The sequence below is a fragment of the Gopherus flavomarginatus genome, chromosome 2, assembly GCF_025201925.1.
Source record: "Gopherus flavomarginatus isolate rGopFla2 chromosome 2, rGopFla2.mat.asm, whole genome shotgun sequence".
Taxonomy (NCBI): domain Eukaryota; kingdom Metazoa; phylum Chordata; order Testudines; family Testudinidae; genus Gopherus; species Gopherus flavomarginatus.
The window spans coordinates 235138399-235152123 of record NC_066618.1 but is presented as its reverse complement, the minus strand read 5'-3'; the positions used below and the strand labels follow the sequence as shown (position 1 = coordinate 235152123).

Genomic DNA, 13725 nt, shown 5'->3' with positions numbered 1-13725 from the left:
AGGGCATTTTTATGTGATTTGTAATATTTGCTGAATATATTACAACACGTCATTTATCTTTGCCTGTAACCTTCCCTTGTGAATTTAACCTGTAATCACTAGTGTATTGAACTTTACTCATGTGTCCAAGCATGAGGTTAAACTGTCTTAATCTTTTTCTAAAGATTATTGGAAACACCATACTAGGGGAATGTTATGGTTAGAATGTCAAAGAAACAGAATTCTATACTTGATTTTTTTTTTTTTATAATCTGTGCTTCTAGGATCAATATTAAATAGATTTTTTTCCACTATAAATATTGCATCAATAACAACTGAGCTAAGGCAGCTATTTTTGGGACTGTCTTTACTCTGCATATAACACCATGAATATGGTGAAGGGTTAGCTTAGTATGTTTGTGATCCTGACAACAAGGAGGGACTGGAAGCCCTTCTGCCCTGACTTCCCCTCCGTCCCCTGTCACTCTGTCATGTAAGTCAGCTAAAGAGGCCACCACTATCCTTACTTCCTCTACCTTTATCTAGGGCTACTACCTTTTAGTGTGAGAGATAACTTGTGATCATTTAGGTCTAGTTTTGCCTAATTAATCCTACTAAAGATGGCAAACAAATATTTGATTAGACTTAATATGATAATACTGATATTAAACACAAATCTTAATCACAGTACATTAATGATGCTTAAATATTCTTTGTATTTGAAAAATGCATAACATATCTTTTTAATTCAGCAAAGATTTGTCCTAAACTATTTGGGTTAACTGTATTGTCTGGCAACCTTTGAAAAGTTGAGCTATTACAGTAACTTAGCTGCTGTATTGTTTGATTATAATACCCGTTTTTGTAAAGTTTTTACTTTTCCCCAGTGGGCTTGAAGTGCATGCATGTTACACATCTAAATAATCACTAGTTCCTTTTCCTTCTAATTAATCGTATTGGCCGACTCCCTTCACCTGTGAGAAAATCCAGGAAAAAATTTGATTATTCTGTTCTTATTCATTTTGTTTGTTTATAATGTGGTGTGTGTTCTTGTAAAAAAAAATGTTCATCTATTTTGGTATTTTGACTTTTAAAAAAAATTTTGAGCTTTCTTATTTTTAGCTGGATTTTTTTTCATTGTAACTTTAATGTCTCCAAGAAACACCTTGAAGGTTTAAGATATTCTCCAAATACATCAAGTGCATTGATGAATTCTGTGCTTTCAGGACCATAGTTCAGATGAATGAAAGCTGTTAATGGATGTTGCTTCAAATAGGGATGTAACTATCAGTTAATAAAGTTAACCAGTTTAAATTATATCCTTTAACCAGTTAACTGTTAACCAAGGTCCCTCCAGCTGGCTTGGCACAGCGGGGTCTGGGGGTCCCTCTGGCTGACCTGGTGCGGCAGGGGCAGAGGTTAGCGATTTAAGGTCAGTTAATGATAGGCTATTGCTTACCGGTTAACTGTTTTAACCTTTAACATGTTTAGCTTCAAATAGTCATTTTTCTGGAGTTGTTCTGAGAAGTCTGCTAGCTATGCTTTCTCTTCCACAGAAAAATTGAACTTTGGTTAGTCAGTATTGGAGTTCCTCCTCAGTACTTTTATCCAGGTTGATTCCCCACCCCCAAATGCTTTACTTTTAACCATTTTTGGCAGAAATTGAGTCCTTGAATGGGCTGATTGATTCAAAGTAGGATCTTGGGTTGTTGAGTGGCACTTTTTATGAGGCCTCCCAAAAGGGTTTAAATCTGTGTTAAGGCATATTCAGTTTTAGGAGGTTCTAGCTTCCTTCATGGAAGTGACCTACTCCTTCCATTAATTTATGCCTAAATTACTTCTGATTAGCATGTTAGCTGAAATACTGTCTTCAGTTTCAAATATTTGTGCTCTGGATACATTAAGGTCTGTAATTACTCTTTAAGCCTGCATTAACCAAGTCTTAACTCAGCAATGCAAGGAGTAGGTTGTTCTCTTGCTTAGATTGTGTCTGCAAGATTAAGACTGGAGAGCAGGGACTATCTGTTTGATACTTCTGTGAGCAAGTGGGTGGGGAGTAGGAATAGCACTGGGTCTACCATCATTTGCCAGCACGAATTGTTGGCTAGGTACACAGCAGGGAGTAAACTGCTGTATGAACACGTTTGAAGTAACCTTTTCCCTAGAGCAAGGGGGAAGCAGGGGAGAAATTTTGATGCTCTAAGTCACATTTCTTTCTCTGCCCTTAATAAAGGAAAGCTCTTACCAGATTGTAATTTTACAGTTTAGCCCTTTGAGTTGGGTACATAATACACTAACTCTGTTTTTAACATGAAGGCTTTAGAAACTTTTGGCAAATGGATAAAATCCATCATTTGCCTCTTCCTTTTTGAGTAGTAGAGACAGGAGCAACAAGGTGTCTGAGTTCCAGATCAAAACCTGTAATATGTTCTAGCATTTGAGCTCCATCTACACACGTGATGATGGGGTGTGTTTTTTTTAAAATGTTACCTCAGTCAATTTATCTTAACTAGATTGAAGATCCCCTTTAAACCAGTGTAGATCTGATTTAACATTCTTAGATCCTTCGATCTGGTCATATTGTCACTTTGGTGGGAACCTAGGAAATAATACAACCAATTTAAACCATCTAAAAGGATTTCAACTGTGTATATGCTGGCATTAAGGGGGTGCATATTCAATCACGTTAGCTTCACTCATTTAAAAAACACACTTTTTTTGCCTGCATATGCAAACCCTGGATGTCTATTACAATTACTACTAATAATAAAGGAGATAATAGTAGTGAAAGTAACTTAAACCTGGTCTAAAACTTATGTTAAACTATCAATGTCACTTTTGGGGTTAAGACCACTTAAGCCCTGGTACTGAGCCCAGAAAACTGCGAGGTCAACAGATGAATTTTTCTGTCAACCTAGCTACTGCCTTTCCAGGGGGTGGATTTAGTACAGTGATTGGGGAAAAACCCTTTCTGTTGCTGTCGGAAATGTCTACATTGTAATGCTATAGTGGCATAGCTGCAGCTGTAGTGCTTATAGTGTAAACGGCCGTACAAAGGTTATTGAGCACTTTGTACTAGTGAAACATCATTCTAAAATAGTTTTACTTGCACAGTGTATAAAAAACATGCATACTTTTATAATAAAATATTATGCCTTCTAATAGTAATCCAGTTTCCATGTTTACACATCTTTCTTTAACAGAGACAAAGCATGGAGGAAACAAGAATGGGAAGAAAGAAGGCCTCTCTAGAAGCTCATTTTTCACCTGGTTTATGGTAATAGCACTGCTGGGAGTTTGGACATCAGTAGCAGTTGTTTGGTTTGAACTTGTAGATTATGAAGAAGTTCTAGGTAAGAACTTTCATGTCTTAATATGTATAATTTAGTACATCAGAAAATGTGCTACGTGTATCTTCATTCATTTAATAGAAGCATTTTCCAATTTCAGGAAGAAAGACTAATTTAATCTTGCCTTCAGATAGATGGGAGCGCATCACCAATTTGTAAATTAACTATTGCACATACATTTGCAAGTGTATTATTTTTACAAGATAAATGTCAGTGAACTCCCGGTATGATAGGATACATACTGTGCTTTGTGTATAATGTTTAAAATTCACAGTTCCAATAGTGTTTAAAAAAACAACAACAAAACTTCATATTTGTTAGGCACTAAGAAATAGTGTTCACCTGACATTACACATGCAGATGCTTTGTTAGTTTGTCCTTGATCTTTGATGCAGGTGAATCTAGGAGAATATTATACTTGAACTGTAAGGTTCAAGCATCTGATTTAAAACCTGATCAGGGTCTGATGATGCAAATAATGTTTTTTGTATTTTTACCATGCATGCAGCCAAAGCAAAGGACTTCCGTTATAACTTGTCAGAGGTACTGCAAGGTAGGCTATTGGGAAACAAATTTCCTTCACTCTCCCTGGGATTAAAATCTTATGCTAATCGTATTCTGCTTTACCCTTTATTTTAACTTTTAAAAAAAATTGTTTCTTTCTTTCAGTCATCATTCAAATGAAAAACTTCAGCATTCTATTATTTCTAACGTTTCTTCCTATTCTTGGAGAAAATGCAATTCTTCTTTACTAGCTGAATGTTACAGAATTTCTAACAATGTACTTTAACCTGAAAATCAACAGCAATAATTTCAATTTCATTGGTGCAACAGAATAGTGATGGTTTACTTAGTCTACTCTGAACCTGTTCCTGGAATTCAGCTTCCACCAAACTGTCTTATTTTCTAAACTGTATTTTAGTTTATTAAAATATTTTCTGTAGGATTGTTTTTGTGGAGAACAGGAAAATAGTGGTTAACATTTTTTTGTTTTTGTTTTTTGTAGAAATTTTGCCACAGTTTTAGTGGTTGGTGATAGTTCTTTCCTCAAGGGAAAAAAGCAATGGCATGCTCACGATAAACTGATAAGCTGTAAGAACCTCTAAATTTTACAACTCGTCCCCATGATCTTACAGCATTGTGAGTCAGGCTTGAGTTTTGCCATGATATTGAGATATATCGAAAACTAATTAAGCATTAAATGACCTACTAATTCATTTGTTGATCCCAGGAAACATCTACTTTTAGCTGACATAGTTTTAGGTAATACTTTATTTTCTAAAAGAGACTACATTCCCCTGAGTGTTAACTCTATGGCTGCTAGAGCTACTATGGCTGAAATAAAAGAAAAGCAAGACCTCTAATGTTTTGATCATGTATTAAAAATCCTTACTGATTAAGGCAGCTACCATTTATGACATGTTGCTTTTGCTTATCCATGTATACCAGGGCTCATGACTAGTGATGATGAGAAGCCCTGGATGATGATTAATTTCTTAGCTATAGTAAACTTATGCAGGCATTGGCGAAATGTCTGTGAATTCTTTCCCACTTTTTGTGGGATATAGGCTGCGTCTGTTCTATTAACCCAATACTGAAACCAGTCTACCATAATTTTAACTGTCCAATAACATTTTTAAATATGGGAAGTGTCTAGAATAGCAGTCAGTATGAAGAAAGAAAAAAGAAATGGTGATTATATGATTGCATAAATTTGGTTGATTTTGTAGGAACTCCTTTTTCCTCCTAATAGCTTTACAAAGTAGGTAGAATTATTTAGTACCTCACATTGCTTGACTTTAAAATCATCAGGCCTCAAAGTATTCATTTATCACTATACCAAGAATTTTTTAAATTGATTATTTTATGTAAGATGACCCAGTACTTCAAATGCTCACAGTATTACAGCATTCTGCAAACGTATCTCAGGTCCATTGTAAATTGCTCGTTACACGGCTAGCTTTGAATTTAGTACATTTAGATAAAGTGCACAATTTCTAATTGAATTATATACTTGCTATTGTGTGTGACAGGCTAAAGAAATTATGCATTGAAATAGATATCGACTTATACTCCAGTAAGAATCATATTTAGAGAATGTGTTGTACTCAGTATGGTTTTGCTGTTTTCTGCGTGACCTAAAATTGAGTTAGACAGAGAGAGGCTAAATTATTAATATTAATATATAAATATATTTACAACCATCTGTATATAATGAACACACGTTGAACATATTACTTTGGAAGCATTTTACTCAAGTCCTTCATCCTTATCCCTTCTTTTTTGCATTTTAGGCAAGCTTGGGATATATGATGCTGATGGAGATGGAGATTTTGATGTGGAAGATGCCAAAGTTTTGCTAGGCAAGTACACACACAACTTTTTGGATTACAGTCTGAAGGCTATGTTATACAGATTTCAGTATTTCATATGGCTTTGTCTTAGTTTATGACATTAAGTGATTAAATTGAGAAATACCCTAAGAATATAATTCTTTTCATGAAAATTGTAGGAACTCCTTTTTCCTCCTAATACCTTTACAAAGTAGGTAGAATTATTTAGTACCTCACATTGCTTGACTTTAAAATCATCAGGCCTCAAAGTATTCATTTATCACTATACCAAGAATTTTTTAATTGATTATTTTATGTAAGATGACCCAGTACTTCAAATGCTCACAGTATTACAGCATTCTGCAAACGTATCTCAGGTCCATTGTAAATCAGGTTGTAGCAGAAATAACTAATTATTATGTACATGCTTTCAATACATTAAAAGTATAAGCATTTTGCATTTATTTTCTGTCGTCCCTCAGAGGGATAATGAAAGCTCCAAAGATCCTTTGCCCTTCAAAGGTCTTGCATAACATTGACTGTCCGTTTGATATAGAAAAAGCCTAGTCTAGGCTTCCTCTGGAGCACACCAACATTATTCCATTTGTGGCTAGAGAATATCTTTTCTTGTACTCACCTGGAATTTTAGGGGAGATATTTCTAAAACATAAACTTCAGATACTACTCATGTCAATGCACTACATCAGATTCATTAAGACCTCTGGACCACCATGTCTCAAACTTGGATCAAGACTTGCACAGTTATTTCATAAGTTATTTCATATGGAAAATAAGTTCCATGTTGGGCTTTCCATGTTGGGTTTTGACTTTAGTTTTTTCTTTTGTTCAAATTAAGCCATTCAGAGTTCTAGGGACATATATAAATGTTACCAATAAAAACAATACATACACTGTTTGGACTGATGTCCAAACTAAATCTTTCTGAATCTCTCCCACAATTCCCTTCCACTCTATTATAACAACATTGATTGTTAAAGTCTTTCTAAAGAAGTAGATAGGGAGCCTGAATAGAGGGAAATACGGAGCAATATATTGATATCAAACTCACCTTACTGTTGAAACTAAAGAGAAAATAATTTGTGTTCTTGTTGATTAGGAAACTTTGAAAAATTATTACTCAGTGTACAAAGCTGGTGACATACTTTGTCATCAAATGGAATTGGAAAGAGTAACTGAAAAATTTTCAATTCAATGTCCTGAAATTACCTTCACTGTTTGAATCTTGATGGTGCATCATTGCAAAATATTACATAAGAACAGCCATACTGGGTCAGACCAAAGGTCCATCTAGCTCAGTATACTGTCTTGCGACAGTGGCTAATGCAAGGTGCTTTAGAGGGAATGAACAGAATAGGCAATCATCAAGTGATCCATCCCCTGTTGCCCATTCCCAGCTTCTGGCAAGCAGAGGCTAGGGACACCATCCCTACCCACCCTGGCTAATAGCCATTGATGGACCTATCCTCCATGATTTGTCTAGTTCTTTTTTGAACCCAGTTATAGTCTTGGCTTTCACAACATCCTCTGGCAAAGTGTTACACAGGTTGACTGTGTGTTGTGTGAAGAAATACTTCCTTTTGTTTTTAAACCTGCTGCTTATTAATTTCATTTGGTGACCTCTACTTCTTGTGTTATGTGTTGATGCCACACTTCAGTGCAAACTTCCAGTGTAGAATCAGGACATTGTGCCTACTCTCTGGATGGCCATTTAGTGCTGCCTCCAAGCCAAGCATCTTTGTTCTTCAGTCTATTTGTTTAGCTCTTCTGTATAGGGAGAGAACTCCTGAGATCAGAGCTACATTCGATCTGCTGAAGATCAGGCAGAGCAAGAAGAATTCTAATCAACCCTATAACTATGGGGGCTCTGTGTGTCTGTAGAGCTACAGATTGGGAGCTGTCACTGAACATTACACATGCTTGTATTTTATCTTGTTTTCTGTCAACTTATGATAAACTCTAACATGTTTTTTCCCGTAATCATTCTGCAAATCTGAATTTTTTCTTGGTGTGTATATATATAGGACAGTACTCTGACTATTGCTTTTCATGCCAGTCTCATTCTGGCTGCAGAGCTGGTAGCAAGATACATGTGTTGCTCTTTGATACATCTCCACTTTTACAGAACCTGATATGACTGGGGATTCTGCCAGTTATGTGACACTGTTTCTATAATAAACTGACATTCCCATGTGCATAAAACATAAATAGTCTCCTTTAAATTTGTTATAAAACGTCACAGAGTAGTTACTTTTCCCCCCCCTCTAAATACCAGTTTTGAAATATAATTTTACGGTTACAATAATATGTTCTGGAGGATGGGGAAAAATAATTGGTGTTTTTAAGAAGTTCTGTTGCTGATTAATACACAAACTTTAGGAATTAAAAAGTAAAACTTGTCAAGCGATGAGTCCATAGTATGATTTTAATTGCAGTTACATTTTAGGAAAGAAATGGATTGTAGCCAAGGGACTTTGTTCTGTTTATCTATTTATAGAAGGTTATTATGTGTATAGTACCATATATATGCATAGTGCTCTAAAGACAAGTAAAAGACATGACCCTGTCCTAAGAAACGTGCTATCTAAAATTAAATCTGTGAAGCTAATGAAGAAACATGTATATTAAGGCTACTTCATCTGCTTGAGTGTAACTATCTAAGCACTTGCCTGTTGTGACTATTTTACTATGTATCTTGTGTGACTTTGATTAGAATTTTTTTTCTTTTTGTCAAAGGATATCTTTTTGTGGTGCATATATCTGTGGGAATACAATATTAAGAGATTGTTTGTTTGTTTCCGTGCTAATTTAATATAGTATTAATAATGAGAAGATCTTTACTGCATAATATTTAATGGTAATAAACCATATATTTTTTTTCTGCTCTTTAACTGGCCTTTAAAGCAGGAGAGAAACCACTGATCTTTAAAATCCCCAACATCCACTTCCAGTAATACTGTAGCTGCTAGCAGGAGGTTTAAAATTTGTTTTAGTTAACTTAATTGTAAATACAGTTTACATTTTCTAAATAGTGTAAAGTGTTTATCAACAGTGTGCTTTCAAAAGGCTCAAAAGGAGTGTAGGTTTTTATTGCAGGGGTGTGATAAGTAGTTGATTTGATATACCGTCTGCTACAATATTTATGTACACTGGAACATGAGGAGATTGCCGTATTAACCTTAAATTTAGTTTGTATTGATTTTGGACTCTATTCCTCCTCTTGTTGAAGTTATTGACTTCAGTTAGAGCAAAGATGGGTGTTTGGATAATACCCTTCATACATATGAAGCAGTAGTGTGTGGGTGAGCAGAGAACTTTTATCTTTCTGCCCAAACAAAACAGCTATTTGGGTTTTTAAGTTCAGTCCCTGAACTGTATATACTTCTTTGATGCCATCAGTTGTAGGCCCTCATTTTCAGGCTGAATTGATTTAAATTTTTGGGGATCTTTGGAAGATGCATAAAAAAGACATATTGGAGATGGCCTACAACTACTGCATGAAGCATTGGATTTGCACTGGTGTAAATGAAGGCAGAATTTTGGTCCTCAAAACTTATTTTTGAAAGTTTAAGCAAATATAAAATTCCTGCATTATTTTGGGCTGGAGTAAATAAACGTGTGGCTAATTTAAATCTTTATTGGATTTCTCTATGTGTGTTACAATCTTTTTTTGTTTTTACAAATTAGTGAAAAGCATCATGTTTTAAGTTGCCAAACCATGCAGTAAACAAAGTAATCAAGAATAGATAATAGCTTTTATAATCCTGCTATTTTTTCTTTGTAATGTTATGCACCCTTTTAAAAATCTATTCCCTTTTTTGGTCTAAGACAGACACTTTAGGATTTCTCTAGGATGGTTTTCATGTAGGCAATGTATATTAGCTTGGCTTTAGGATTTTTTTTTTATTTTAAGACTAAAAAAAAGTGCTTTTGGCAGTCTTTTTCAAGTTCACCACTAATTGCCTGGTTATCTCTTGTATTTTTCCTTTATTGTTAGAACATATTGATTGCTGGCTTCTTTCTAGTAGTACAGAGCCAGAGCAGTGGTTTCTATATACAAAAAATGTAAAATCATTGTTTGTATTATAGCTCCGAGAGACCCCACTTAGATCAAGCTCCTATTGTGCATGGTACTTTGCAAACATAGTAAGTCGTCACCTCAAAAGAGTTTACAGTCTGTACACTTGTCATTTTGATTTCTTTTAGTAGCTCTCCACTGCTCTGCCAGCCCCAGCTCATACTGTTTTTGTTTTAAAATGAATAAATGTACTTTTTTGACATAATTTAGCTACAGAATAAAAAAAATCTACACTTATTTCTGGTGCCTGTGGATCGGATCATGTCTTGTGTTGTATCCTCAGCATGCCAGCAGGGGGAATTGTCAAGCAAGTACAAAAAAAAATACAAGAACTCCTCACTTAGTCATCCCGGTTTACGTTTTGATGTTAAGTTGCTGATCAATTAGGGAACACGCTTGTTTAAAGTTGTGAAATTCTCCCTTTTAAAGTCATTGGGCAGCCTCCTGTTTTGTCCACTGCTTGCAGGAAGAGCAGCCCGTTGCAGCTAGCTGGTGGGTGGGTGGAACTGGCACTCCTCCATCAGCTCCCCCTATCAACTCCCCACTCCCCTAAGTTCCCTGTGAAGCAGCTATCCCTCCCCCCACTGCCATGTGCTGCTCCTGCCCTCTGCCTTGGAGCTGCTCCCAGAGACTCCTGCTTGCTGTATGGGGGGGAGGGGGGAAGAAGGGGGCTAATGTCAAGGTGTCTCCCCCTACCCCTGCTCCTGCATCCCGCTTACCCCATCTTCCATAGAGCAGGGGGGACACAGGACAGACAGAAGGAGCTTCTAGGCAGTAGCTGTGGATCTCAGGTCTCAGCAAGCTGATTTAATTAACAAAGCAGTGTACTTAAAGGGGAAATGCGCATTTTTTTGTCTCACACACAGGGTGTCTCTCTGTCTGCCCTCCTCCCCTTTCTTGCTGCCTTGTAGAGTGTTGAGAGTTAACCGTTGAGGGCTCAGTCAATTGCTAGTTCATTTAGCAGTAAGGCATTCCCTGGGAAATATCCCACCCTCTGACTCCTCCACCTCAACCAAGCTTCACAATCATCATCACTGTGTACCAGTATTAAATTGTTTGTTTAAAACTTACTCTGTCTGTCTGGTGAAAACAAGTCCCTGGAACCTAACCCCCTCATTTACATTAATTCTTATGGGGAAATTGGATTTGCTTAACATTGTTTTGCTTAAAGTCGCATTTTTCAGGAACATAACTACAACGTTAAGTGAGGAGTTACTGTACACTATAGTGCCATAGAAAAGTGAGGTAGAAAGGATGGATAGAAAACAAGAACAAGCAAAATTCTTGATACACCCCTCTATATATAAGCTGGAATGGGCAGAATAACTCCAGCAGCACTTGATCAGACCGGTGGATATTGACTACGAGCAAATTTTACCCTTTTCTAGTGAAAAACTTTTGTTTAAAATACACAGCTGTTAAACCAAATATTGTTCTCGGATATTATCATAGAGATTTAATAATTATGAGTGCTACAGTTTGATTACCTTAAATTGGATTTGATGGTTCTAAGCAGGGATGACATGAGTGCTTGCTCATGTCAATTCCATGTTAGGTGTGTGCATGCCCATGTGCACAGCTGCCGGAGATTTTTTCCCAATAGTATCTATAGTGCTGGGTGTAGTGCCCCCTAGAATCCTGCGCACCTGCATTGCTATAAGGGACAGTGCCATCCCCATGCCCTCTCAGTTCCTTTTTACCGCCCATGACACTTGCTGGAATGGCCTTCTCTCTTGCACTTGCAAGTGTTCCTAGTGGATTTTTGATCTCCGTTTCATGTATATAGTTACCTATTCATTCTTAGTTGTCAGATTAGTTAGTATAGGTAGTGGTCCCATCATGGAACGTTGTCCCAGGGCCTTCTCCCATACTGCAGAAGGATAAGAAAGCAGTGGTGGGAGCCAGAGCTGGGACCCATGCCGCGCCCCTTGTCCTCTCCTGAGCTGCATTCAGGAGCATCTCAGGGCTCTGAGCCCAGTGAGGCAGCAGTCAGGACTTGCACCTGAGAGCCCCTTTGACACCGGCGGCATTTCAGGCGGCAAGGGACCTGATGGCCCTCCCCATGCCACCCACATTGCAAGACTAACCTTTGACTTCAGAGTCAGTGAAGGTGGCTTCCACAGTAGGCAGTCGCTGGCTTCTCAATCCCAGACTCCTCAGCATTCTCCATCTCAGCACTGATTCCCACCTTCCCAGTATCAGTCTCTGGAGTCACGATGACAGTCTTCTTCCCTCCGGTGTCTCCCCCCATCGTAGCTGGCAGGGGGAAGCACTGACATCCCTGCCCATGGTCTCTGAGGGAGGAGTCCATCTTGGAATTGGAAAGAGAATCCATCCCCTGGCCACAGACACACCATTTGGCCTATACACTGGGTTTCAGGATTGTTCCTGCAGTGGGCACCTGACCATCAGGGCAGTAGCCAACACACTGCAAATATTGGTACCCCTGGGAGTTCTGCCTGATGCCAGGACCCCACTCCCATCAGTCATCCACATCTTAGAGGCGAGTCCCAGTGCCCCCTGTGCAGTTGCGCTTGTCTGACTCAGACTCCAGTGCCGGTACTGAGGCTCCAGCAATGGTTCCAGAGGCAGCTACCCCAGTTACAGAAGAGGTTCCAGCCCCTTCCATAGCATTAGCATTGTCCTCATCATCCCAGATGAGGTGGTGGCTGGTCCTGCCCACCCACTCCTATTGGACAACTTTCAGGCTCACCACGAGCTCCTTAGGTCATCTCGAATTTGGAGCCAGAAGTGGAGCGGAAGGAGGCCACAGACAGCCTCTTGGGTATTCTGGCTGCAGCACCCCCTCTAAGGTTGTGCTATCAGTCCATGAAGGGGTGCTGAAACTAGTCAAAGCACTCTGGCAGACCCTGTCATCTCTGCTCCCAACATCAAAAAGGGCAGAGAAAAAGCATCATGTCCTGACCTAGGATTAAGAATACATGTACTTTCATCCACTGCCCGGGTCCCTGCTGGTGTCTGCTGTAAATAAGTGGGAGAAACTGGATCAGACGAGCACCACACCTAAAAACATGGACACAAGAAGGCTGGACTTGTTTGGAAGAAAAATGTATTCCACCACCAGCCTCCAGCTCGGGATCTCCAACCATCAGGCATTGCTAGGGAGATATAGATATAATATCCGGGACTCTGTGATGAAATTTCAAGTTTCCTTGCCTCTGGATTCGAGGCAAGAATTCCTGGCCATTGTGGACTCGGTGGCCAGTTCAGTGGCCTCGGCAGTGTCTGTGTGGCACAGCTCATGGTTGCAGTGCTCTCTTCTCCAGAAGTGCAGCAGTCAGTCAAAGACCTCCCCATCAAGGGCTATGCCCTGGTCTCTGAGTTGACAGATCCCAGTCTGTATTGGCTGAAAGACTCAAGGCTATGCTGCGATCTTTGGCCTTTACCTGCCCCTGGCCTCCAGAAAAGGCTTCTGGCTGCAATCACCTCACAAGTTCTCAGGGCCTCCTTGACACGAGCCCTTCAAAAAGAAAGGCAAGTGCTATAAATGAAGACAGCCTGCACCTTCCGACTCGGCCTACCCAGCTGGCCCTAAACAGGCCTTTTTGAAGGCGTGCCTGAGGGTGGCATACCGGACTTAGCCCAGGATTCAACCGTCCACCCTTTTGGTTTTGACCATTTATTTCCATTCCATACTTCAGATCACCTGGGTTCTCTCCACCTTGATACTTGGATACCTTCTGCAGTTTTTCATCCATCCCTCCCTTTCATCTCCCAGTCTTGTTCCTCTTCAGACACCTTCTCACGGGCATCTCCTCATCCAGGAGATAGACTCTCTTGCATGTGAGAGCCATAGAGGTAGTTCCTCAAGACTTGAGGGGAAAGGGGTTTTACTCCCCATATTTCCTAATCCCGAAGACCAAAGGAGACCTCAGGCCCCATCCTTAAGTGACCTGTATCTCCTCAACAAACATGTCAAGAAGTTCTGCATGGTCTCCCTGTCCTC

General features: G+C 39.0%; 1 protein-coding gene across 31 annotated transcripts in view; it reads left to right on the top strand.

The window, feature by feature from the left end:
* Positions 1-13725, top strand: part of ASPH (aspartate beta-hydroxylase) — a 201058-nt gene that overhangs the window by 33059 nt on the left and 154274 nt on the right. For 28 of the 31 annotated variants that reach the window (XR_007772620.1, XR_007772622.1, XR_007772621.1 and 25 more), the window contains 3 exons: positions 3183-3332; positions 3838-3882; positions 5624-5692. Coding sequence is in view for 24 of the 31 variants with exons in the window: in XM_050940774.1 (XP_050796731.1) it covers positions 3183-3332; positions 3838-3882; positions 5624-5692 (264 nt within the window). In the remaining 7 variants the exon portion in view is untranslated. The remainder of the gene's footprint in view (positions 1-3182; positions 3333-3837; positions 3883-5623; positions 5693-13725) is intronic. The other 3 variants (XM_050940775.1, XM_050940764.1, XM_050940770.1) reach the window with 1 other exon arrangement.